Source organism: Acomys russatus, chromosome 23 (assembly GCF_903995435.1).
Source record: "Acomys russatus chromosome 23, mAcoRus1.1, whole genome shotgun sequence".
NCBI classification, from domain to species: Eukaryota; Metazoa; Chordata; class Mammalia; order Rodentia; family Muridae; genus Acomys; species Acomys russatus.
The window spans coordinates 27,479,661-27,507,161 of record NC_067159.1 but is presented as its reverse complement, the minus strand read 5'-3'; the positions used below and the strand labels follow the sequence as shown (position 1 = coordinate 27,507,161).

General features: G+C 36.4%; 1 protein-coding gene across 1 annotated transcript in view; it reads right to left on the bottom strand.

Moving 5' to 3' along the window:
• Positions 1–7,244: 7,244 nt before the first annotated feature.
• Positions 7,245–27,501, bottom strand: part of Ndst4 (N-deacetylase and N-sulfotransferase 4) — a 283,257-nt gene continuing 263,000 nt past the window's right edge. Inside the window, exons 8-13 of the mRNA XM_051166027.1 lie at positions 25,364–25,487; positions 23,045–23,219; positions 17,340–17,510; positions 16,204–16,313; positions 10,477–10,579; positions 7,245–8,027 (exon numbers count right to left, since the gene is read on the bottom strand). Coding sequence (XP_051021984.1) covers positions 7,908–8,027; positions 10,477–10,579; positions 16,204–16,313; positions 17,340–17,510; positions 23,045–23,219; positions 25,364–25,487 — 803 coding nt within the window. The 3' untranslated portion in view covers positions 7,245–7,907. The remainder of the gene's footprint in view (positions 8,028–10,476; positions 10,580–16,203; positions 16,314–17,339; positions 17,511–23,044; positions 23,220–25,363; positions 25,488–27,501) is intronic.

The following is a 27,501-nucleotide window of genomic DNA, read 5'->3' as shown; positions in this document are numbered from 1 at the left end:
CCACATGCATACATGTTTTTGACAAGAACAGGAACTTATAAATATATAGAGGTGGCAGGCTGTCTCCTCCTTGTCACTCAGAATCACCTAGTGACTACAGAGTCATAATTGTTTGGAATATGCTGAAGTCAACACTCTGGGGATATATTTTTAAAATACATATTGTGTGTCTTCCTGATGTTGCTACATGCCCGTTGCTGCTTTGGGATCTTTCACGTTGTAAGTTATATAATTCTCACAATAGCTCTGGGGTAGCTGTTACTTTCACTTGTAGTAAAAACATCAGCAAACAATGACACAGTGAGGATAAACAAAGCGTTTGGGAACAGCCATAGTCAGAAAGTGGCCATGCCGTGACGCAAGCTCTTCCTCTAGCTCCCCCACTATTCTTTCCTGTCCTTCTGATGGAAAGTATTTTTAAATAGATTCTTATGTGAGGAGAGGTGCACGAAAAGGTGATGATAATAAGGTGGTTCTTTCAAAGAAAAAGTAAAGTAGCTTCTAAATGTTTGTATTATGTGTGTTGGTTAAGGGCAGCTGAGGAGAGAAGCGGATGGGGTTTGTATCCATTGTATGTGTGCCACAGGTGACTTGTCTATGTCTGTTGTTGTCATGATTCTTATTAGTTTTTCCTGCCCTGCCCTTAAGTGTCATCTGAGTTTAATAATTTGTGTTTCAGCATACACAAGTTAATTGCATATGCTTAATTTTTTAAATATGATAAAGGCTTCTGGGTAAGAACACTAATTTTTAGAAAATGGTCTAGAAACATTACAGAGGTTTAAAAAAAAAAAACCATCACCATGCTGAGAATTTAGTGACTAGACTCCTGCTTGAATCTGCAAGGAAAAAAAAATTAGGTGTGCACCTTCAGTGTGGAGAGTGTAGACTGCAGGAATCATTTCAGATAACTTAGACAAATCAGTCTTGGTTTGAACCTCAAAAGCAAGCAGATTAGTGTACCCATCACCATCAACACTCAACACTGCAGTTTATTGATTTTGTGGTCTATCTTCATCAGCAAGCATAGGGGGAAAAAAAAGAAAATATATCAGTGTAATATTCTCTCTCCTGATGCAAGGTCATTTGTACATTTGTGCATCTCGCTCCTTGTCATGTCAGGGTACTTCTGCTTCCCTGTCAGAAGTAGTGTTGTTGTTTCTTCTTGGAGCCGTGTTACACATTTTTTTTCTTTTATCCCAAGTCTGGTAACTGAAAATGTCCTTTGGTAGCTACAAAGAGTTGTCCTGATTCTTTTTTATCTTTTCCAACAGCTTTCTCTTCTCTCTTCAACTGTGCTGTTGTGCAGCCATGCTTGTATTATGTTTCTGGGAGGTCATTTGGACTTCTGAAGACAATTGTGAGAATTAAGGAACTAATAAAGAGAGACTTAGATTGTTGATACTATGCAAGAAATACTTGCGCTTACATGAGTATGCCTGATTATATAGAGACATTTTTAATTCTATTTTAATTCATGATTATTCTATTCCTACAGATGCATTAAACATCTCATTAACAATTAATATATGATTGTCTTTGTCAATGAAAAAAAAATCTGAGACTTAGTGGCTTCCATGGTCAAGTACCAAATCACCAATCTGTATCCTCTTCAGTAGATTGAATTTTTAAATTAGAAGCCACTCCCTTTTCCCCACATTCAGTGCCATGCAGATAGGCAGCCTTTAGTTTTTCCTCTGATCATAAATGAACAGATTTGTGGGAAGAAATATTGTGAGATCTTTAAATCAATGTGAAAGAACAATAGTCAGAGTAGTTTAAGTCTTCAATCTAAGGATTTTAAAATTCATCTGTGGGGCTGAAAGATAATGCGGTCTTTGCTGAAACACACTTCTTTTTGGCAGGGAGGCCTTGCCAGGGTACAGAGGAAGAGGACACAGGCAGTCCAGATGAGACTTGATAGACTGAGGTCAGATGTTAGGGGTGGAGGGCTCCCCTTTCTGAGGACTAGGGGAGGGAGGGAGAAGCTATGAGGGAGGGAGGGTGGAATCTGGAGGTGATGAGGGTGGGGCTACAATTGAGTTGTAAAGTGAACAAATTTTAAAAGTTTTTAAAAAGGGAAAGAAAACAAAATAAATCTTTTAAAGAAAAATTTAAAAAGAAAAGAAAGAAAGAAGAATAGAAAACCTGGCTAGAGATGTAGATTTGCAAACATAAAATTACATTTAGAGAGCAAACCAAACTCTTCAACCAAATGCTTTAAAAAACATGTGTCTGCAGCCTGCGAACTAGAGAATGACTTAGTGTCTGTAAAAATATGTGCTCAGAAATTGCATTTAACCTTTAAAAACCAGATAAATGAGGATAATTCATAATTTCATGTAACATTACCTATTCTATGACATATTTTATGTTCTGCACATGTGATACACTAACAAAAAGACATTTTCATTTATTTTTATAGTGTTTCATGTAGCTCTGTGTGAAAAATTATAGGACCAACTACATATGAATAGCATAATCTAAGCATATCAAAGTATCTCTATTAATGCCCTGGCATTAATAGCCTGGCACCTAATGAACTGAGAGAGCAGTGAAAGTCATTCAAGGCAGAAATGGAAGTCAAGTCTTATGGGATTGAGAGACAGTATTGCTGTATTGTAAACAGGAAGAAATTAACGAGGGATGGAGAAATAGATTTCCATAGCTATGCTGGTTGCTCAATGTTCAAATATTAAAATGTTAGGAAATCAACAATGCCAACACATTTAAGAAATATATTAAGGAAGAGACAAAAATAAGGGCTTTAATAGCTCCCGTACAAATGTTTAGAGTATAAAAATTGTAGTATAATTGAAAATGCAAATGGATTGTTACTTGAATTTTTAATGTAACTTTTTAAGTGCAGAAAGAAATATATGGAAGGCAAATCCTCAAATTACATTAAAATCTTGCTTTGGATTTAAAAAACATGTATTTATGGCGATATTAAAAGTTTGGAAATAGTGAATGATCTGCTTCTGTTTTCATGCAATAATGCCCATTTCATCAGTGGTATAGGGTATGATTTACGAAGAGGTGGAAGATCCCATTCAGAGTCTATAGCAATAAGAGGGCTGGTGTTAGTCTGTCATATAACAGTGGTCAGAAATTTGAGGTGAAGTAGAAAATTAAGGTTCCCTATTATGACGATATAAAATCTGGTAAAAATCAGGAGGGCATTAGTGGGCCTAACCTCAAGTTCAGTCTCGTCCTACTCCTGCATAAGGGTCTCTTTGCTCAAATCCACCCAGATTGGATGCATCATGCTGTGTCCCCATATCCCTGTGTGTTTCCTTTCTTTCCAGCATATCATTATATTCAGATGAGCTGCCTATGTAGTTCACCTGTGGAAACAAAAGGTCATCTCCTCCTTGGACCACAACATTTCTTTCCTATATCCCCTGGATGTTCAATCTGTTCCAAACTCTAGGCTCCTCGTTGGCCTGTGTGGCACTCAAAGTCTTGCCTGACTGCATATGGTTACTAAACTACTGTTGACTGTGCCTGTCCTATGTTAGACAGTAAAAGCTCATTCATTTCATAAAACTATGTAGAAATCCCCCTTCCACCAAGAGAAGGAACAGTGGGCTACCAAACAGACAGCAAATGAGAGGAGAGTAAAGATCCTTGCTGTCAAATAGGATAGCTTTGGGGACATGTGGCTCTTGTACACTCAAAATGTGCTGTCAAAGTTTTAAGTGTTACAGGGATCAAATGCCAATGAGATTTTGAAACCCAATCTAGACATAGAAATATAAATTTCTCAATATTTTTAATTGTTTGTCCACTGATATATCTTGGATGTGTTATATCTTTGTTGTAAGGACACAGAAAATAATGTTGTTTGATATTTATAAATATAGAATAGAAACATGTATTAAATTGTTTTTTTATCTATGGGAGAAAAATCTTTCATTAGCTGGTTAAAGTTGAGATTTGTAAAGAACTCACAGACACTTTTCTTATCATTTTTAAGTAAAGATTGATAGCTTTAACTCTTTATTATATAATGCCTTTGTATAATATATTTTCACATATGCCACCATTAAACTTCTCTTTGTTGACGAAATTAAAGGTCCCCACCTGGTATTTTTGGCAATGTATCCACTGGGTTAGAGAAGAATCACAGAGAGAGACAGAAAGAACAGAGAAAAGGGGACTAATCAGAGAATAAATGAAATGGTGTCTTTGGGATGAGGATAGGTGATCTGAACAGAGACGTGTTAACCTTGGTCTGAACGCTGATCACCAGAACAGAGCAGAGAGCAGCACATCATCTACTTTGGGATAATGATAGGATTATTGGTTCTCATTTGAACAAATACAATTATCTAGTTTATTATATATACTTTATTATTAACAGGAGTAGAAAATACACATTCCTGTTTGATGGGAAAGAGCCAGGGCTAGTTACACATGGTATTAGGACTGACATGTTTAAGCGCAATTATTTCAGAGATTGTGCAGTTATCCAAACATATTCTTACCAAGAAGTTATAATTCCCTTATGGGTATTTATTTTATTGTCTTTATTTTACAGAGGAAAAAAAAAAAAAAAAGACTGTGGCTCAAGGAAGTTCCACAAATTATCTAAGGCCACAAAGCTACTGAGAGGTAGAACCGGGAAGAAGACGCCAATTTTGAAAACCCATCCCCAAATCTGGGGAACAAGCCTTTGATGTGTGACATCCAGGGAGTGTGTATTCAAAGCTGAAGACATGGGAAGAAGTAGTTGATGGGCGCTCAAAGACCATCTTCAGGAGGAACATCATCACTCCAGTGGCTGTCCCAGCGGTAGGGTTTCTTATCAAGAAGAGACAGCCAAAGTCCCTGATGCTTGGGCAACAACCGCTGTTTTAACAATTTCACTTCGGTCAGTTCAGAGTTTTCTTTTTGCTTATCCAGGGTTTCTCGCTGGCTTACAAAAAAATTATTTGTGTAATCAGAAACTCTTTAGCTTTCTCAGATACAAACTATTTATATATAGTTGCACATTTTGAAAGGTGTGTTTAGTTTTCTGCCAGAATGGCATTCCAAAAGCTGTTTTTGAAAAAAAAATTTGATATGCACAGATAACTAGATTAGACAATCTGCTTTATGAAGTCAATTGGTCAGTGTTATTTTTGAGTACCTCCACCTTTCTCTGGCAAACAGCGTTTTCTGCCACTACAGAAATAGAAAGCTTTAATATTGTTTCTGTATAAATACCTTGTGTTTCCTGTAATTTAAAAAAAATCAATCAGTAAGTCTAGATATAGGTTACTTTGTTACATTAAAGCAGTAATATTTAAAAAGCAACAGAAGAGTAAATGTAAGTTGGGTTTGTTAAAATTTAGGAATTAAAAAAAAAAAACCCTATAGGACGTGTCTGTGTATACAAACCAGTAACGATGTTCTTCATGCCTCTTCAATTGTGTTTGGGTTGTTAGTAAATAGAATCTAAATTTTATTTTAGATGTATTTTTACAGTGTAACTTTTAGGAATTAATATCTGAAACATTTAAGTACTATTTTTCCAGTTAACAAAATGAAGTAGTTGACAACTATACTTGTAAGTCGGGAAAGGCCCCTAAAATCTGGAAAAGTATGAAGACACATGCCAATATGCCAAAGGATTTTTTTTTTTAAAAATCTAATATTTAAATAAATGTATATTGCTTAAAACTGAAGATACAATCTAAAATTCTAACAAATTACACTATTAAATCCTGAGACATTCTTGAAGTGAGAAGAAATCTTAAAAAGGAAAGTATTAAAGTTGAGACTTCCTAATTACTACAGTGCAGCCACATCTAGATTCCCTCAGACTTTTAGATGAAGGTTTATTAAATAATTAATACAGTTGCTCACTTCATTATCAAAGATAGCAAGAAAAATATACATAATGATTGGAATAACCAGAAAAGAAAGAGAATAGTTAAATTTTGGTGACTTTTTGATTTCAGTTATTGGTAGGTGGGTAACTGATGTTATACATTATTAAAATGTGATAAAAATGAGGAAAATCTATGTCACTCTTAAATTTGGTGATGAGTTGGATGTTCTTGAGTTATATAGATTTTATTTGATATGATAATATCCTCTTCTCATTCTAGAACTATCACTTTAATCTCCTGTGAAGGAAAGAGAGTGTCTCTAGGTCAAGAAAATAACTCAGTGCTCCAGTGGGGAAGGCAGGATGGCTGCCCATTTGAAGTCAGGCTGAGCTACATAGCAATAGCCTGTCTCTGCAAAGCAAAAGAAAGTGGCAGAAACAATGTACCTGGGAGGAAAATGGTGAATAAACAGGAATGGTCTAAATAAACAATTATGGTTATTATTTCCCCATTTTAGTGACATGCATAACACTGATATAAGTAACAACGGTGAGAATTTAAGGCCTGCAGCTAAAAGTGAAACTGGAAACTTATTATGATTTATACCAATAAAGAAGAAAAAAATTCTCATTTCTTTTGATAAAGGTCAAGATACTTTATATAGGAGTGCTAAAAACATCATAAAATAAGGAAAAATAATGAAATATAGATGACAGGTTGAATTCTTGATAGGTAAAAGATACCAATACTCCTTTAGAATAGCAGATTTTCTTTTGTTTACCTAGTCCATCTCGGCTCTCCCGAAAACAAAAACAAAAACCTATGTGCTGGTTATTGAATTAATGCAAGAATAAATTCTCAAATATTGAAGATGAATGAATTATTTAGAGCTTTTAGGAAAAAATGCTTTGGAGAAAGATTTGTGAGTAATGTTCTCAAAGTCACCTTGGTTAGACTGTTCTGGTGAAATTTTACATCATGATTCACAAAAAAGATAAACAAAACTTTACCAGACCATAACTGACAAAGAGGATAAACTTCCAGCCAACAAGACATTATATAGTCTTCAAATATTATAGGAACCTGTAACTCAAAACAAAAATAGCACTTCTTGTCTGAAAATGGATTTGTGAGTTTTATGTCTATGAAATTGGGTTCAACTTAGAGTATTTGTGATGTTCAAATAGGTAGGTTTAGGGTAAAACTTAAGCTTCAGATATCTTTAAAATAGACAGTAAAATTTTATTATAGTAGATACAGTGTCATATATGAGACATCGTGCTCTCAAGAGATGGACACATTTCTTACATAGACGGCACGATGCCTATTTAGACCTGCAAATTCATCTGTGTGTTTACATTTCTATTCAATAAAGGGTTTTCTCTTCCTAGTTAGAATAGAGAAATATATATATTAATGCTGCGTCACTGCCAAGGTGACAAAACCTAGATTGGTAATGCGGTAAGATCATGGGCCAGTTAATGATGACCCTTACCTTCTAGGGTACTACAGTTCAGATTCACACTCTCTTGTGTTTCTGGAGCTCTCTAGAGACCGTTGAAGGTTACTGAGGATGCCATGCCCTTGTGATGACATGGGACACTCAGGGAACGTGGGTTCACCCCATCCAAGGACAAGGTGGACCAATAGATAAATGATGCAGATAAATATGCTGAGTAACATTAGCCCTTATTTCAGACATTGGTTTATATCTGAATTCATTGATAGACACTTTACTCCTTCCTTATCTTTTCCTCACAATTTTAATTGGTAATTTTCATATGGTCAGACCATTAGTCAGGTGGTGACCTGACAGCTGGATAACAGAGAAAGGGAGATGTTGATGATCCCCAGACTAGAGACTGGATATTGCCACAAACCCCACATTTCGTTTCCCAAAAGCCTTAAGTAAGGATTAATGCTAATAATTGCCAATGCGTGCATATATGTCTTCACTTGATGAAAAACATCAAAGGGAATTTATTCACAGTCCTCTCCTGACAATCACAAGTGTATGAAAAGGATAAGGTTGCATGGTTTGCCTTGTCTCCTTAGGGATGACTCAGTGTCATGTTCTCCTTGCAGGTGCTACCTCACTTTCTGCAGCTCCTGTCTCAGCCATGAGGGCAGGGGCTGCCCCAGCCTGTGCAGCAGCTTGGAGAGCTCCACGTTGTGGCCGCGGTAGTAATTGGAGAGGAAGGCTCTGGACTGGAATCACAAAAGGAGATTTAGAAGACACTTAGTTCATCAAGCATCTACACTTCAGAAATATTCTGGCACAATATGTATCTACAAAATGATAATTTGCTATTTTTCTTCCATCATTTTACATTTAGAGAAATTCTGACTAAATCATAGATGTAAAATAAAAGAGGTACAAGAGTGTCTTTGGAAGGTTAACTACTGTTAGGGCATTAAAACATTCTGAGACACACAGAGAGAAAAAAAATTCAGTATCATACCAGAAAATGAGGATGTGTTCATAAACGAGCAAATATATGGGGTTGAGTAAGATAAAAATATATAGATGTCCTTTAAAATTACTCCTTATTCCAAAAATTAAAAAATAACTGTTGGTAGAGATATAAAAATTAATTATTAACATAATTGAGTACCTTATAGTTTTTAAATTTTTTATTCAGGAATTTTCTCTTCATAAAATATTACATATAATATCTTTGAAAATATAAGCTTACTAAAAATTTCTTGGATTCCTCATCAGTCTAAAAAGTTTGGGTTTTTTTGTTTCTTGGGTTTTTGTTTTGTTTTGTTAGATAAACATGGGGCATTTATGTTTTAACATTTTCTTCAAAATTTTAAGGTTAATTTTTATTTGTATGCACATGTGTGCCTCTCTGTGTATTTTCATTGTGCTCAGATGCCTGCAGAGACTAGAAGAGGACGTTGGATATGCTAGAGCAATGTTGGAATTACAGCAAATACTTCTACCAATGAGCTACATTTATGACCCCACATAAATGTGTGATTATATGTATGTAAAATACGTATGTGTTTATATGTGCATAGGTATAGATATTATATTATGTATATATACATGTGTATATGCACATATTTGTATATTTATATAATGTGCATACATATATGTGTATACATGTATATACATATGTATATATTTACACATATACACACACACTTTGGGAAAACAGAAAATCTTTACTTGCTTTTCTTTCTGCCATATTCTTGTACAATAATCAAATAAACATTTGTCTTGTTTTGTTATCTGCATCCTGTAAAGTTTATCAATACTTTCATGTATAAATATTTGTAGTGATCAAAAATATTTCCCATTGCATAGAAATTCTACCATCTCTCTAAGCTTTTCTCCACATTTTTTTTTAACACAAATGAATTTCTTTCTTCACTGAACTCCAATAAAAACTTTTGTGTACTGTAGAAACGGATTTAAGACAATTACATTTCATCTTGCACCATTCTCCAAGCATTTTGTTATTTTTCTTCCCTTAAAGCAGATGGTAAGCACTTCAAATGGGGAATAAAAAGTTGATAGTAGTGGGAATACTAGATCGATGTTTGGGGCAGATTAAAGTGATTTGTGAAGCCCTTTAGAAATTATTGAGTTCAAAAGTATATTAAGGACTTTTTGGGACTTTTATCACCATAGCAACACATGAAGAATGCATCCTGGACTTGCCCATCTTGCCTTAGGAGAAATTCTCACAGTATCCGGCTGGTTTCCCAGTTATCATCTCATAAAAGGCACCTTTCCACATATTATCATTTCTACTAATTTTTTTGTCTTTTTATAGTTTGGTATTATTTTACACATCTTATTATAATTCAGTGACTCTCAGTTATTCACCCCACCAATAAATTTCAGTTCAGAGCCATTTTATCCTTGTGTCTTCTGCGTTGCTTAGCTCAGTGTCGGCCATGTTAGCAGAATTAGATGTGGTTGTGCTGATTAATCTTTGTCAACTCGCCACACACTAGAGACATCTGAGAAGAGGGAACTTCAACTGACGAACTGGTTCCAACAATTGGCCTGTTGGCATGTCTCTGGGACAGTTTCTTGACTTTTAATCAATGCAGGATAGCCCAGCTATCCTGCTGTTCACACTACTGTAGGTAGTGTGAACCCTAGGCATGTTTTCCAGGAATGTTTCCTGAGCAAGCCAAGGAAAGAAAGCCCATAAACAGCATTCCTCCATGGTCTCTGCTTCCATTCCTGCCTCCAGCCTCCTACCTTGCTTTACTTCAATGTTGGATTGTGACTTGGAAGTTGTAAGTGAAAACTCTTTCCTCCCCAAAGTTGTGTTTGAGTCATGCTGCTTATGCTAGCAACAGCAAAGCAAACTAGTGCAGGATGCAGTGAATTAGGTGTTAGTAACACTTCATTTTTTATATCTATGCTTACTAACAGAATTATTTTTAAGTCTTTTCCAATATGGAAAGGACTTACTTTTCTATATATATATATTTATGTCTGAGTTGAACTCTAACAGAAATAAGTTTCTAGTGACATTTATTACTGCTTTATCTCTCTCTAACATCTCACTATATACAACTGTTGAGTACCAAGACATATCAGGAAGAAAAAAAAAGAAGCAGATTTTTCTTCCTAGTTTCAGACAGTAACTTCATTTCTCCGGAGACATTAAAAGCAAGGAAACATTACCTCTGGATCCATGGGAGGGTATTTTCGGCCTTTGCTTTTCCCAAGGCATTTGGTTTTCCCTCCTTCCAGTAGTTGACACCAAAAGCCCTTTTGGGGATCAAACCTACAATACATAAAACATATAATAGTTGAACATCATATTCAGTAAATGGCCTTACCAGACAGATAAAAGAAAGTATTTTGTATGCCTGTTGCTTTCTACATATGTTAAGCTGATTGGAGAAATGATAATAGACATTAAGGATGCTATATTTTAGTATATATTTTGAAGTAGTTCTACTTTATGGGGAAGGCAGATAGATGGACTTCCAGTACAATTTTGTGTTGAAATTGTTGTGTTCCATATTTTAGTTATGAGTCTATAAAAAAGCAAAGCTCTAAACATTACAACTACAGCCTAAATAAAAAGGGCCTTTGTATATTTTGCTTATTTATGACTGTAATTTCCACATCAAAATATATAGAAAGATTTCTATAAAAATCACTTAGTGAGTTATATTAAAGGAACTGAATTTTAATAGGTATATTTGTAAGAGAGAGTGGCCCCACAGAGTCAGTATAGAACACACCCAGACACCAAATTCTGAGCACAAACATTTATCACCTGAGAGTGGCAAGTAGGGATGGGGAGGAGTGTGCTACTGGACCAGGTACAGGGAGACAGCAAGCAGCAGCAGCAGGTGGTTTGGTTTGGTTTTTTTGTTTTGTTTTGTTTTTTGTTTTTTGGTTTTTTTGTTTTGTTTTGTTTTGTTTTAAGAAAAAAAGAGGGTGCGGGGATCCTGTGCAAGGGAGAGTTAGTAAGATCTAGTGGACCTGTTAATAATAAATTTTGACTGTTGGACCTCGGTATTTTGTCTCAGAAATGAGTCAATGGCCAAATAAGGGAATGGAACTAGAGGACTAATCTAATGGTTAGATGATTCTCATGGCAGTATTTCTGTACTGAAAGGTTTTCACTTCTGCCACCTGCTATATAGCCCAAGACTATTTCACCTTCATATTGGGGAGGTATCACATTCAAATATGTGTAGACTTGATACCTTGCTGTTATGATACTGAGACATTTTACAAAACAGTTACTTTTAAGAAAATAAAGTATATTTTCCTGAACTAATAGCAACCCGTTCAAAGACACAGTCATTAGAAATAATCATTAAGAGAATGTCAAGTTTATGGAGGAAGGCATTCTGGGTCTTTAAACCTCATCCTGTGCCAAGGCAGAATACATGCATCACACAGCAACATGTGTCTAAGACCATTTCTTTGCCCTTGCTGGTAAAGTTCAAACATTAAACCACCATTTCCTGAAGAACACATTGCCGCAATCTTTCAAGTTTACAAGATGTAAGTTAACTGTTTATATCCATACACCTACCATGTTACATCTTTCCTAAAATGACAATATAATACAATAAAATGGGAATCTGGATTTTCCACATTGACCTCATCATACACTAGATGGCTTCACGGTCTTCAGTAATCCTCAGCTCTTTCTAGTGGAAACTCCGTATACAGTAGTGTGTGAAATACAAAGTTACAGCCACATGTAGATTGAGATCCACGATGTGATTGACATTGTAGTGACACACACAGCTTTTTCTGAAGATAAAATTGCTGAGAGGTCACGGCTGACAGCACTGACACTGAGTGAGGTTGATCAAGGGTACCGTCAAAGCTCAGAGGATTTCATCAATCAAAACAGACCATTTCAAAATTTGGAAGAATGAAGTGCACAATTCCACTGTTACTAGTGAAAACATTTCAGGCAGTGTTTTTTTCCCCTTAAATGGGAAAATTAACTTACTTAAAATCAAGGTCATAATCAAAAACATCTCCCTGGTTTTCTCAGCCAAGGAACAGCCTGCAGTTAATGAAGGCTCTTTCTGATTCCTTATCTGTGGGTCAGTCAACATCAAGGCTTTCGCAAACCCAGAGAAGAAGCCAATGCCACCAACATGTCTGAAACCTCTCCAGTGTGCTGCCCAGCTTCTGGAGCACGTGCAGAGCTCCAATGCCCACCGTTGTTTCAGCCAGGCAGCCAGCCAGGTACCATTTGGGATTAAAACTTCAGAACTCACAGTTTAAGTTCTCCTTGTCATTTCTTGCACTTGCTATGTTGATCCAGCCAAAATGCAGAAGCTGAATCTGTTGCTCCTAATTTAAAGCTAACCTAGTGCAAGGAACAAAAGTCTGAACAGGACTAATAGCAGGGATAAGCACACACACACACACACACACACACACACACACACACACACACACACACACACCAGCTCCAATCATCCCCAGTAAGTCAATAAGGACAAGATGCCCAGTCCAGTGACCACTCAAAGACTGATCAGCCACAAACACCAGTGCTCCAAGCAGCAATTCTGTTTTCCAAATGATGAAGAAAGCGCAAGAACAAGAGACAGTTCACAGGCACTGCCTGGCACATACATGCCAACCACCTGAAAAGCTTCTTGACACTTGCAGTTACAGCCAGCTGCAGATAAGTTTGGATTTTGAGAGAGCCCTGCTGGCACACACTGTCCTTGATTCTGGGGCCTGGAAGGGAAGCAATGCTGTAGCTTTGACCCAGTCAGATCCCTAGACACTCACAGAAACTCTAATGCTATTTAATTCTGTGGTTGCAACTTAGTTGCAAGAGAAAGGATGTGTGGCCTAATTGTTTTGCGTAAAGCCAAATACATGAGAATTTCTGTTGAGAACTAACAAGATAGGACAAATGAAAGAATGAACCAAATAAGAAGGGGAAATTTAAATTTATCGCTATGGGACTTGCTGCATGCATAAAACATGGGAAAGGTTTGCATTTTTGTTGCTCAGCAGATGTTTTAGAAATATGAAGCATAATTGACTGGGATGTAAAGTTAATTAGTTGCAGAATATTTTGTTGCCCTGGGCCCATTCCTATAATACCATTACACCTGCAATTTGCCTCTGCACATATGTTTTCTCTTTTATGGCAAGAGGGGAATTTTCTTTAGCTTCGTTCCTGACCTATTGTTAGGAAGACCTAACCCATGCTGTCCAGGTTGTACTTGTTACCAATTAAAATCAAATAGATCAGTAGTCAAATGGATCAAAGAAGACAGAGTCATTTCCAACCTGGACTTTTCAATCTGCTCCCTGTGTATTACAGGGCTTCCTTTAGTTTTCAATAATTTCCCAAGAGAGAGAGAGAGAAAAATAAACATTCGTCCTGCTGTGCAAAATGAGATGGGGACACCGGCAGCACAATGGCCTCGACCAGCATTTTCTTCCTCAGGATGAGAATATTTAACTGCATTAAGGCTAAATACAACACTGTTAACAAAACTCAAGTGTCTGGACCCATGCTGACCGCGTCTTCCCTCTCAGGTGTCGGGTAAGCTGTTGGCTTTTCTTGTTCTGCGCAGCAGGTGTTGTGAGTCAAAACTTGGTTCAGACTGAGGAATGAGCCATCTTGGATACTGAAGGTCATTTTAAGCATAGGGGTTTCTTGACCCTGACTGTCTGGGGTCCTGTTCCATTTACTGCATAGCTAACTTTATAGACTCTAACGGACGGCTCTTCTCTAGGTTGTATCAATTCATTGTTTGCATTTTATTTTAACAGTCATGAAATTGTGAACATAATATTAAAGCCTTTTCAGAGAATTGCTAAACAGTGCTTAGGACATGTGATGGATGGCATTTGACTCCCTTTATTTTACCAAATGTCACTACAGTGACTAAATTTTGTGATATGTGAGATATATTAAAATCTATATATTTTTGCTTGTTTATAACCTCCTTCATAAGTATGATTTTACAGGTTTATTAAGTCATAAGTAAGTATTTGTAGTAAACAGGACAGAACCATTACCCAGGGTACTGCTGAGAAGGGCAAGATATGCTGGCATCAGTAACTATTAATGCAAAATGCATTATGGGGAGCTCTGTCTACTCAATCAACAGGGGCATGCCTTGTGCTGATGCTGTTTCCATGTGTAGGTAAGGACTTCATTAGGATTGTTTTGGTGGATAAGGAAAAACCCAATCTCATTACTGCTTTTCCTGTCCCTCCATTACCCTCTCTAATTGTCTAATTGCTGAGTCTAATCTGCTGTGAACTGGGAAATTATATAATCAGGCTTGTTAGAATTTCGTCTAAAATTTAATAGGCTTTATATCAGAGCTTGGGGGGCGCAGTCTTTTATGAGTAAAGTACATGGCCTCTTAAAGTGTGTTTCAGCTGCTTGGAGCACTTCTTTTTGTTAACTTGCTTCCACCGTTTTAAAATTGCTTGAATAGACAGTCCTGTTTTCTCAGGATGAGGACAAAATATATGACACTCCACATGTCTTTTTTTTTTTAACATAGCATTTTCCTGCTTGCCAAGACAGGGGTTGCATCTCCACCTCTTGAATTTGAAGTTGATTAACTGATTGTTGTGCCCAATAGAATGAAGCTTTATGGATGTCAAGTCTAGGTCACAGTAGTCATGGCGATCTTAAGCCGCATGGTCCCTCCGCTTTGCTTTCTGTTTCAGAATGCAGCCACTCACTGCATCCTGGAAAACGAGAGAGAGAGAGAGAGAGAGAGAGAGAGAGAGAGGAGGGAGAGTAGGGAGGAGAGAGAGAGAGAGGAGAGGGCGGAGAGGAGGGAGAGAGAGAGAGGAGGAGAGAGAGAGAGGGAGGAGAGAGAGAGAGAGAGAGAGAGAGAGAGAGAGAGAGAGAGAGACTCCATGGAGAAGCCAAAGATGTGAGTGAAGTGTCCAGATAATGTCAGTCTTTGGCCATTTGAGTCATATCTAGGTACCCAAGTCTTCCTAGTCATGACCTCACGTATCGATGGGTAAACAATAAACCTTCTGAGATTCACTCTCAGAGGTGCTTAAGTGCATGAAGGCTCAGACCAAACAGCCTGGCAGAAGTAGAGATCAGTCGAACAACCTGGAAGGAACTGGGACCGAAGAACCAACTCACAACAAATGGGCAGCAGTCAAACTGCCTAGAAGCAATAAAGACTAGCTGAGCTGCCTGGATGAGACTCAGACCAACTGAGACAGCAGTGATGAAGACCCTCCGACCTATAAAGCTCCCTGCAAGCTGTGGGGTGTGCTCCAGGTTTGCAGTTTTGTCACCTGTTCTGGGACAAACTTTTGGCAATAACAGTTGTCTTTTAGTTATTTCAGCTCCTCTATTAACCCAAATTAAATTCATTGGCTTGCCAAAATGGATTTTAGTGGTATCTGTAATTTTATCTATTGTCAGTTCTCTATCTGGACTAAGCAGACATTTGTTCATATCTCCCCAGGAACAACATTACACAACAAATACGAATGCACATCTCCATATCTGTTGTAAATACTGTTGACTATCTCACGGGGAATGATGCTTTCCATGTTAACCTTCTACCTTGCACCTAGAAAGCAAATTGTTTTCATCTTTGTTACTTCAATCATAATATTGTACACAAAGTAGACATATAAAATGTCTGAACAAAGTTATATTGGGGGGCAGCTCAAAAACAATAAGATTTACCATAATATAAAATATCTATTATACTGTATAATGCAAAGCATTCTGTTGTTCAAAGGGAGATGCCTTATGAGTAATGAGGATATTTCTTTGACTGTGCCCAAGTAGCAGAATGATGTATAAATTCATAGCTTGTATTAATGATGTTATATACATACATAACAGTGATAATTTATGAGGGCAAATAATGAAAGTGAAATCAAGCATGCGAATAGACTCACGTTAGTGCTTCGGAGTAATTATAATGAGGTGTAACTCCTAGAAACTTCTGGACTTCATCCATCACAGTAGCTGGGTCAGATCTCAGCTGTTGTCCATCAATAATTAGCAACTGCAAAAGCACAAAACAGTCACTTTAATAAGAACAAAAACTGAATGAAATCAGCCAAACCGACTGTCTTGACCTGGTATGGCATTAATAAATCAGGCCACTCCATAGAATATATTTAAATGTTGCTCTTGCTTCTTTCCTAATTAATAATAATTAAATTTTTCCATAGGCCTTTGTGCATGTGTGGGAATTATGAACTCAGTTTATTCTTAAGCAGATATATAAACACAAGTGTCTATTGCTTTGGAACTTTAGTAGCGACAGAGGTTTCCCACCTATAATGTACATTCCCAGCTAACCATCCAGGCTACTAATGCCATCACTAACCTTGGAGCCAAAGGCTCAAGGGTGACTACTTAGGAGAAAGTATCCCATACAGTCTTACACACAATGATTTGGGATTTGTAAGGAAACATTAGAAAGGGAAAATGTTTGTTTTTGACTTTTTCACCTTGGATGACTGCTGGAGAATATCAGACTTGCCCCCATGGGACTGTATAAAAAGAGTGTTAATATCAAAGTCTCCTTAGAGCTTAAATTGTGCCTTGGGCTGGAATGAAGAAAATGGAGGATGTAAATGTTTTCCTTAAATCTTACTGCAGTCCTAGCCCATGTCTTCTGGGCTCTTTTCTTTATGGCCACCAAGCCCAAGAACCTGTTCTTTACTAATAAGTTTCCCACATAACAGGGAGAACAGCAGGAATCCTCACGAAGACTTCTACAAAGTCCCTGACTAAATGGCTTCTCTACTATTTGTTGAGAACTGGCAATTTTGAATTATATGAGACTTCCCTTGTGTCAATGTATTCCTTGAAAACAGCTGATAATCAAAAAAGTCTTCTAAATGTGCACTTTAGAATCATGTAACTATATTGAATGGTATTAATAAAGTAAAATTATGTAAAAATTATAGCCCTCGGCGTCTTTATTGTAAACTGTGGTTAATGGTGAAGTTCATCATGTTTTCTGTTTGTCAGTGCAATGCCATCCTGATATGATAAATGGTAACTGTTTTCATGCCATTACCTGGGAAGTAGAAAAGTAGGTCAGCCATCTTTCTATGTGTACTGCATACCACCCAGGTACCAGACATCTCCTCTGCAATGTTTTTAGATCAGGTGGGGCCCAATGTCCTGTTGTGATAACTTCATAGAAATTGAACCTCAGGGCAGCTGGATCTTCATGAGATCGTTGGTGCTTTAAGAAAAAAGCAAAGTGTAGAATTAGATGTACTTTTTAAAATGTTTGCATCAGTCTGTGTGTGCAGTTGTGCACTTTGCACATTTCTTATTTTGAAGACCAGACTTTGACTAAATATAAAGCAACAGCAGATACATTTGGGTTGTTTTGCATTCAATATATTTAGGCAAATGGCAAAGATAGAATGAAAGTATTTTCTAAAGGGTCTGATTAGAGATGAAAATATGTCAGAGACAGAAACATTATACTTGGTAAACAAAAATCTGTATGGACAGGAGTGAGCTCATGTGTTACTTGGCCACTTTCTGGTGGTTTCCTCTCTGTGCCAGGTCCTTTGCATACAAACACCTCAGATTCTGATTTCTAATCATTGCTTAGATGTCCTAGTCAAGTTAAGGTTGTCCAAAGTGGTTTTGCTCTATGGGTCTTCTCAATATCAAGGCATAGGAAACTTTCAAACAAAAGCACCATTTGGCAAAACAGCAAAGCCCAACTAATGAGAGACAAATTTAATCGTACAGTTGTTTGGAAATATACTAATCTCATCTATAACAAATAATGATAGATTCAAAATATAAAAAGGTATGAAGCATAATTGTTGTCTTTAAGGAAATGAAACATAGTATGGCTACAGTAGAGTAATAGTTTAAAATGTCATATATTTGACTGATATATAAGAAATTACTTAATGGTGAAATCAGGCCAATAAAGGAGTAATCCAGACTAAGAAATGAAGGGAACCCCAATAGTGTCTGAAACCTTTGAACTAAAATGTACCAAGAAAAACTTCAATAATCAGATAATAAAAATATAAAGAAGGAAAATAGAAGTGGGTAATGTAAGGTAAGTGTGAATTAAGGTAGAAAAGGTGTGTGCATATAAAAGACCTGAAGTTGCATTCTATCTAAAAGTTAATATAAAGAAAATCTAAACTAGAAAAGTCAGGGTAAGATATAGGGCATGGCATGTTTAGCAATAGGTGTTAGGTTTTACATGTAAATTATTCTAGAGAAGCAAAGACACAGTTTAGTGAGAGGTCAAAGATCAAGAGGTTCCTTAAGTAGAGGATGAGTGAAGCCAACGTTTTGTTTAAGCATCTTGCTGAATACATCCTGCAGATTACCTAATCAGGCTAATCAACAGGCTAAGCAACAAAACATCTAGAGATTTCATAAATTAGAAAAATAATTGTGAATATGCAGTGTGTGCATATTAAAAGAGTACAGCAGGGCTTGAATATCTGTTGTGAGCAGTGACAAGAGTGTGCTCAATCTGTTCTTATCGACTTATACAAATTTATCATTGAAATTTCTTTATACCCATGCAACGAAGATTAGCATAAAAATATGACCAGAAAGCCACAAAGGAACATATTTTATAGAAAATAGCACTTTAGTTTTTCTGTGAGGTCCATTATAAAAATGTGGGGTAGAAATTACAGTGGCAGGTGACATTTGTGAAGCTCACACCTGCCGAGCTTTAGATTAACGGCTGTTACTGAAAAGACAGGTCCACCTAAGTAATAGGTTTCATTATTTTGAAATGTGGGGCACTTTGGGGCCCTAGTCTCAGCAATACAGGCAATAAAAAGTATTATCAGAAAAAATAATTCCCTTAAACCTGTGAATTCAAAGAATTTATTTGGAAAGCAGTCAGAAACAAGCACTGTATTGTGTATATTCTATTTCATCCAAGCAATTTAATCTATATAAATATACAATTTAGTCTATCGTAAATAGATTATACATTCAGCATTCTCAAAAATATTTGAATTTAAAACTTTTAATTCAAGTTTACATCTAAGTGTTTTGGTAGGGTTTTTTTTTTTTTTATAAATTAACTTTATTATAAAAAGCCTTGCAAATAAAAAATTCCACACATCCACATTAACCAGACTCACAATCTATATATCTTAATGAACTTTTAAACAGTTTGACTAGGCATTCTGAAGTTCTGGGGCTTCACCTTAGACTTTACACTTTCACTAAAGAATGTATCCTACGCGCTCATCTGCCACCAAAACTAAAAAGTCCATAATGGAGTTAGAAGTCAAAAACAATTATCTGTATATCCTCTTTCATAACTCGTGTTTATTGTTTTTATTCAGTCATTCTACATACCCTAATAGCCTTTTTTATTTTTTTGTACTTTTATTCATGTTATGCACTATGTGCTGGCTAAATTTATATCAACTTGGCACAGGTTAGAGTCATATGAATGAGGGAAATCTCAATTAAGAAAAGGTCTAATAGTAGGGCATTTTCATAATTAATAATTGATGAGGAAGGGTCCAACCTATGGTAGGTGGGATCGTTCCTGGGCCTCTGCCTCAGCTCCTATCTCCATGTTCCTCCCTGTTTGAGTTTCTCACCTCGTTTTCTTCAGTGATGAACAGCGACGTGGAAGCATAAGCTAACGTGTTTCTTTGTAGCAATAGCATCCCTCATTAAGATACCTAGTATATCATTTTTGGCAGCATTTTTTAATGGGCTTATCTTGTTTTGCCTTATAAGTTTTCATTTCAAAAAGGTATTTTATTTTGGCTTCTGTCAGTGAAATACAAATAATGTAATTGAGAGTCAATCAAATATATTTCTCACTCTGAGATCACTTTATGAGTTTTAAAAGGAAAACCTTTTCTAAAATTCTCTCTACTGAGATCTATTAAATTTTGATAGCCTAGGCTGGCTCACTTTTTTGTTTTTTTGTTTTCACAAAAATCAAAGTGTATTAATGCTTTTTTTACAATTACTTTTAATAGTTTAGTAACTTTTTAGTAAACTATTTCTTTTTCTCTCAAGATATTACATAAGTGTTCAGTATATCTTGCTCTTATCCACACTTCACCTCCCAATTCCCGGTCCCCTTTGGCATTTCCCTTCCAGCTTTATATCTTCTTTTATGTTTACCGATTGATTAATTGATTGATTGATTGTGTAACCCACTGAGGCCAGTTAGTGCTGCCCATACGCACATGAGTGCTCAGGTCATCCACTGGATCATGGCCAACACATGAGTGGACACACTCCGAAAGAAAAATGATTTTTTTTCTTCCCCAGTAACCATCAACTGCCAACAGCTTCTCAGCAAGGGCTGGCCCTTCGAGAGCCCCCTCCCTGAGCCCTGCTGAAACTTTTCATTGCCTTGACCTGCGCAGGTTAAACGCAGGTAACCACAGCTGCTGTGACTTGTGTGCAACAGTTATGTCATGTGCAAGAAAATGACATCTTACAACATCCCTCGTTGTTTTCTGGTTATTTTATTCAGTTTTATGTTTTTAAATATGTCTTTCTATCTACTAAAGTATTTGCCACAAATGTCTCATTTTGCATTTTTACAGAATTGGTTGTCCATTTGTTTCCTACCGTATCTTTAATCTTTTCTCTGTAGAAACCTGTTCTCTCTCTAAGCCTACTTTTAATCCTGTATAATAATGATGGTTTTTGGTTTTCTCCTTCAGAGTCACACCTTTGAGTTTTTAACAATGGTTGCCATAATTTCTTCTTTCCCATTTCTGTATTTGTGGGCCATACACACATGCTTTCATTCTTTTAACCCTTTTAGTAATGGCCACACTTCCTTCACGTCATTTACTTCCATGAAAGTGATTCAGACCCTTTTGTGTATTTCCCTCACTTTTTAGCAACTCTTTGGCACTTCAGTCATAGCCCCCCATCGACAGCATTGCATTTTCTTGTACTTAGAGCCACTGTGTTCACCGTAGTTCTTCAATTCATCTTTCTGTGAATTTTTCATCTCTGGACTCTGTCGCTAGCTGATTTCACTATTTCTGCTTTCCATGCTTCATGCCTCTGACTCAAAAATTCCTGTCCATAGCTCAGGTATCTCCTCAGAGTTTCATATGTCTGTCTCTATTATATACATTAGCATAGGGCTCTGTACGTGTCTATACACTGTCATCTCCATAACTCTTGCATTCTACCTCTCATGCTCACACACTTTCCCGCACTCACAACCTGTTTGCCTTTCAGCATTTCTTATTGCATGGCAATAAGCTGCCCAATGTGAAAGAGACTTTGTTTATTCTTGAAATCTCTTCACCATGCTCTGTTAGTTCTAATCCCTAACAACATACTTTATACTCCTTTCAGTGTCTACTTGATATCTCAATAGCTTTATCTACTTTAGATTTTTTTTTTTTTTAACAATAGCTTTAATGTTGAAATCTCTGAATGGTCCTTCAAACGACCCCAACCTATACTTTCCATAGCAGATTTTTATGTTTACTAAAGAAAATATGGTACTGGTAGGTTTTAGTTCCTCAGAAGATGGCACACCTGGTGGATTTCAGTCTCAATTTTTTTAAGTCATCACATAGATTTTCCTTGGGGCCATAATGGCACTACTGTTGGCCTTTTAAATGTGGTGTGAGTTCTTACAACCACAGGACTTTGTCGATAATATTATTCCTCTGTCCTTGTCTTCTAGTTCATACAGTTGAAATGTATCCTTCCCTCAATTTTAAGTCCAAAGTTCATGTTGACCATGGAGAGCGTTTTCAGCATGCATTTACAAACTCCCTCAAAAGAACCTAACAAACAAATGTAATTACACATTATTATGTATAAAACTTAGATAAAAATACTTCCACCAACATCTTATTGATTCAAATTATAATTAAATATAGAAGCACAGTGTTTAAGCCTATATTAGTCATGTTTATTTTATTATTTGCTATTATTTTATAGATAGGTATTCAATGTACCTAAACATTTGTCCATCCATTTGATGTTTTTCTTATAATCAATTCCAAAGTTAGTTATCACAACCCTATTGTGCTATCATCAATATATTTTCAGTAATTTTCCAAATATAATTTTACAGGAATGTTTGAGAACTTTGTAGTCACATCTTTCCAGCAAAGTAATACAACACGGGTCTCCTCATTATATTAATGAAACATGTCATTTTAATTTATATTTTATTGACCTCTACTTATTTGGCAATTTTCACATGAACTATTGAGTGGTTACACTTGCTGTATAGCTGCCTGTTTGTTTACTTTCCTCACTTATTTATTGATACTATTATTTATTTATTTGACATGTTGGAGAACATGCATAAATTAAAGCACAAAATAATTTTCCTTGTGTTGTTAAAGACGTAATCCTGAGATACTGACTTTTAGTTTCAATATGTTTTGACAGACCGACATTTTACATGTTTGATTGATTTTAGAAATATACCAATTCTTTTTTTTTATTACTTTTTCTGTTATTTTATAGGTTAAATTCTTTGGACAATTCTATATGAGTTAAAATTTTAACTCTTTATAGTTGAATGAATGGATGCATGGATAGATAGATAGTTAGATAAATGATAGATGATAGGTAGATAGATGATAGATAGATAGATAGATAGATAGATAGATAGATAGATAGATAGATAGAAACATAGTTTTATTTTACATTAAGATATTTCCACATTTGACAGTTCAGTGTATCTGGGTTTTATGTAATGGTTAATTCAAACTATAACTGATTGTACGCAGCACTCCTCTTCAGTCATACCTGGTACCAGGAATATGCCCTGTCCGAGGGATCTATGAGGATAGTAATGATCTTGGCTTTGGGAACAAGAGATGCAGCTCTCTTGGGAGCCTCTTCTGAGTGGAAGTAGTTAGCGCTCTTTTCAAATAGGAAATCACTGGTAATGTTTGAAGGAGTGGGGAAAAAGTCCATGTACCTGCAGGTAGGGAAAGATAATTAATTAATTCCAGCAATATTTTTTTTTTTTAAATTCTGCTGTGCTCTGAGTAGGAGGAATTTCACCAGGCTTTTATACATTTTTGCGTGAAGTTCAAATTAGTGTGTTATAAAATCATTCAAATGGGCACAACGGGGTGTACTTCGCATGTGAAGCAACCCAGAAGGTTGTGTTCTTTTTTTCCCCATAATCCACAGACATCTTTTTTATTTATTTGTTTGTTTGTTTTTCCTCCTGTTTTTAATTTGTTCACTTAACATCTGATTTTAGCCCCATCCCTCATCACCTGTGGTCCTCCCTTCTATCCCTCCTCACTCCCCTCTCCACTAATGCTCTGAAAGGAGGAGGCCTCCTCCCCTATTGTCTGACCTCAGCCTATCAGGCCTCATCTGGACTGCCTGCATTCTCTTTCTTAAAGCATAGCAAGGCCACCCCACCAGGGGAAAAAGATCAACATGAGGGCACCAGAGTCTTATGACTCCTAAGGCAGAGAAAAGAGCAAGATGGATTAAGTGGGCTGATAGTGAATGATAGGAAAATACAATAAATCTGAGCTGTTGCTCTCTGCTATCACAAACCAAATCTAACTCTCCAGTTTATGGCTGTAAAATCCAAAATTGTACCATCTTGCTTGACTGCTAGTTTAAATAGTAAATGTGTGTTTGCAAATTTGAGTGCTAAGATTCTTAAGGTTAGATTAAAGTCCACAAGACAGAAAGACATGTGAGTCAAAATAGCTATTAAAATTAAACAGATTAGGCATAGCTGTTCTCCTTTTTAACATCTATAAAATTTAGTAGTATATGCAGTAATATCAGCACATTATAATTTATCCAGAGTAATTAAGGGGATATTTTCTGCCAGTTGATCCTGCAATGGCTCCATAGGCTCACTTCTCCATATGCTGTCAGAACATTCCTCTGTGTGTAGATTATAGAATCAATATGTTCTGAGGCTAATTCAGTACACGGCTTTAATTATGTGTGTAACCCTCTTTAGAGCTCATCACTTCTCTCACCCTCAAATGCTCTAGAAAAAAAAATGAGAGTAATTAAGAATTCATATAAGACACTTATTTTCCTCTTTGACATTTGTTATTATGTTTCCCAAATGAAGAGTGCTGAAGAATCTCATCTGTATTCTTGCTTGAAAATTTGTGTTCCATTTGAGCTCAGAGATAAGAGAAAATTGCTTTTTTTTCTTTAATAATTTTCACGCAATTCAAAAATGTAGAAGTAAGACAGGAAGGTAGCATCTTCGCTGCAGAGTGAACAGAGTGTCACTTGAGATGAGGAGTGAGATCTGCTCACTGGCTTTGCCCTTGTCAGGCATTAATTCTAGAAGGTTCATGTGTTATGGTAGCACACAAAATTACATGCTACAAATTGTGCATTGAATGGAATTTTCCTCACATGAGATTTTCCTATATGCTTAGGAAGTACAAATCAAATCTAGGCTCATAATTTCTTGGAAAGTTGGGATATAGCCAGAAAATTTTCCCCAGAGTGAACACCATCTCCAGTATTAAGTTTATTAATTTTAGCTTGTGGAAAGTATTGTTATTTTAAGTATTTTCCATCATTTATCAAGTGCCAATTAATGCTTATTCTGTGTGTGAGAGTGGAATTGATATAGTTTAGGAAAAGCTCTATTATAATTTGCATGAAAAATATTGCCTACATTGCAATTCAACGTACACAGCTCATGTGGTTAATGAAGACTCATATCCCAGAGAACAAAATAAAGCAACCTCAGGCATTGCTGTGAAGACAAATTATGTGTTTAATAAAATAAATTGAGGAATTGTAAAATAAGAGTATGCTTAAAGAGAATTTAAAATATCCTTATAAATAATTCTGATGAAAAATACCCTGCAATGCTCTTTATTCAATCATATTAACTTACCAGAAAAATATTATCATTATTGCACTGTCCAAATCAAATTATAAGCAACACTGATTAAACATATCATCATTATAAATTAATTTCTAATTCACTGTGGTAGAATTGAGCATAACAAATTTATTCTGTAATTATGCAGATGCCATGCACACATCTGTAATTGCTCTGCAATGATGGAGCATGTGTTAATATTGGAGTTCATTTTTTGTTGTTATCCTTACCACTCGATTCCCTTGTGATAGTTGTTGCCATTGAAAAATTGAACTTCTTCAAAAGTTTTCGGGCTAGGGAGATTGCTGATGATGGAAGGGTGCATAAGGAGAAACAAATAGAGTGCTGTTGTTCCTATTACAAAGGAAAAGAGAGTATGTTAAATGATAGTAAACAAAGAGATTAACACATCAATGTCAAATTTTAACCAAAAATAATATTCAGTAGACCAATTATCTCCTTGCCTTCAACTAGGGACTTCATTTTAATAGCAATCCAGTAGTGTTTATATTAGTCTTTGTTGTTCTATGTATCTAAGTATCTGATTCAATATTGCTATGTATCCAAAGCAAAATGGATGAGAGACCCTGTCAAGACAGAATTTAAGAAATCTGGTTTCAATTTCCCTCTGGAGTGAGGTGTCACAGGTATAGAAGGCCTTTCTAATTTTTGGAAATAAATCTGGTGAATCTTTGCTTGATGTTTAATTTCAGTCAAGTAGATCAATGTACTCAATAGAAGCTGATATGCTGTTCATCATATACCACAGGAGTGATCGTTGGTGATAATTCTTGATTTAAAAATATCCACATGAAGAACGTTGTGTCCATTGGCTCCCTTGATAGGGAGGCCTGGTGGCACTCAGAGGAAGGACAGCAGGCTACCAAGAAGAGACCTGATACCCTATGAGCATATACAGGGGGAGGAGGTCCCCCTCAGTCATAGTCATAGGGGAGGGGATTAAGGGGAAAATGGGAGGGAGAGAGGAATGGGAAGATACAAGGGAGGCTACAAGAAACTTAAGTTTATGTGTATACTTGAGACACGTCCATAGGTAATAGAAGGACTGAATAGAGGTTTGAGTAGCTAAAGAAAGGCACTAACAATGTATCGAAAGGAGCCATCACTTTTCATGGAAGGCATATTCAATATGTAGGATATTAAACATATTTAACATGTGGCTCCAAGTTTTATTGGTTGATTAAATAAGGAACATAACACCCCTTTAAAGGACAGGTAGGGGCTGGAGAAATGGCTCAGAAGTTAAGAGGACTGACTATTCTTCCAAAGGTCCTGAGTTCAATTCCCAACAACCACATGGTGGCTCCCAACCATCTATAATATAGCCTGATGCCCCCTTCTGGCCTGCAGGTGAACATGTGTACCACTGTATAAATAATAAATAAATCTTTTTTAAAAAGTAAATAAATAAAGAACAGATAGACAATATTTAAGCAAAGTTAAACACAGTTGAGGGATTTAGTTTCCTAGATTTGTTTGTAAGTACCATTTAATTAATTAATAATCAATTAATTATTTTTCTGAATAAAAAATTATAGGGAAAAGCTATTTGGTCTCATGAGTGACAGCTCTAAGACTCTGGCTAATCCCATCTGAATGTCTTATGTAGGAGCTGTCACCCAAGACATCTCTTCTTTGTCAAATGTTCTTAGACAACCTTAGTGCTGTCATAGTTATTTATTTTTTTAATAAAGTTTAAATGAAAAACAAAACAAAACTAGGTACAAGCCAGAGACATGGAAATAGGGACCCTCAATTGAGAACTGACTTCTGTCAGGTTAGCCTATAGGGGGAATTTTCTTGAGTAATGATTACTCTGGGATGGCCCAGCTACCCCTGGGCAGGTTATATTGGGAATTAAAGTGTAAGTAACAGATAAATGTGAACTTGGGGCAAGCCAGTAAGCAGCATAGGGCTTCTTCTTCAGGTCTTGACTCGAGGTATCTGTCTTGAATTCCTGCTCTGACTTCCCTCAGTGATGGACTGTGATCTGGGCATGTAAGCCTGATAAAACACTTTCTTCCAAGTTGCTTTTGGTCATGGTGCTTATCACAACACAGGAATAGAGAGCAAACTAGGGCATACAAGCTTTAAAAGACTAGTTGCTAGCCAAGCTACACCTGGGTTATCTCTGTTTCTGTGTCTGTCCTCTCTCTCTCTCTCTCTCTCTCTCTCTCTTTCCTCTCTTAGATTTTTAAATGCTGAAAGCATAGGTGGTGTGTGCACACCAAGTTTTGTGAACTTTAGATGTACCTGCCTTGCCTGAAGCTATTCTCATTCAGGTTGTGTCTTTTAACTGACTTGGCAAAGAGCCCACAGTTGATATAATGCAGGGCTTGTGATTGGT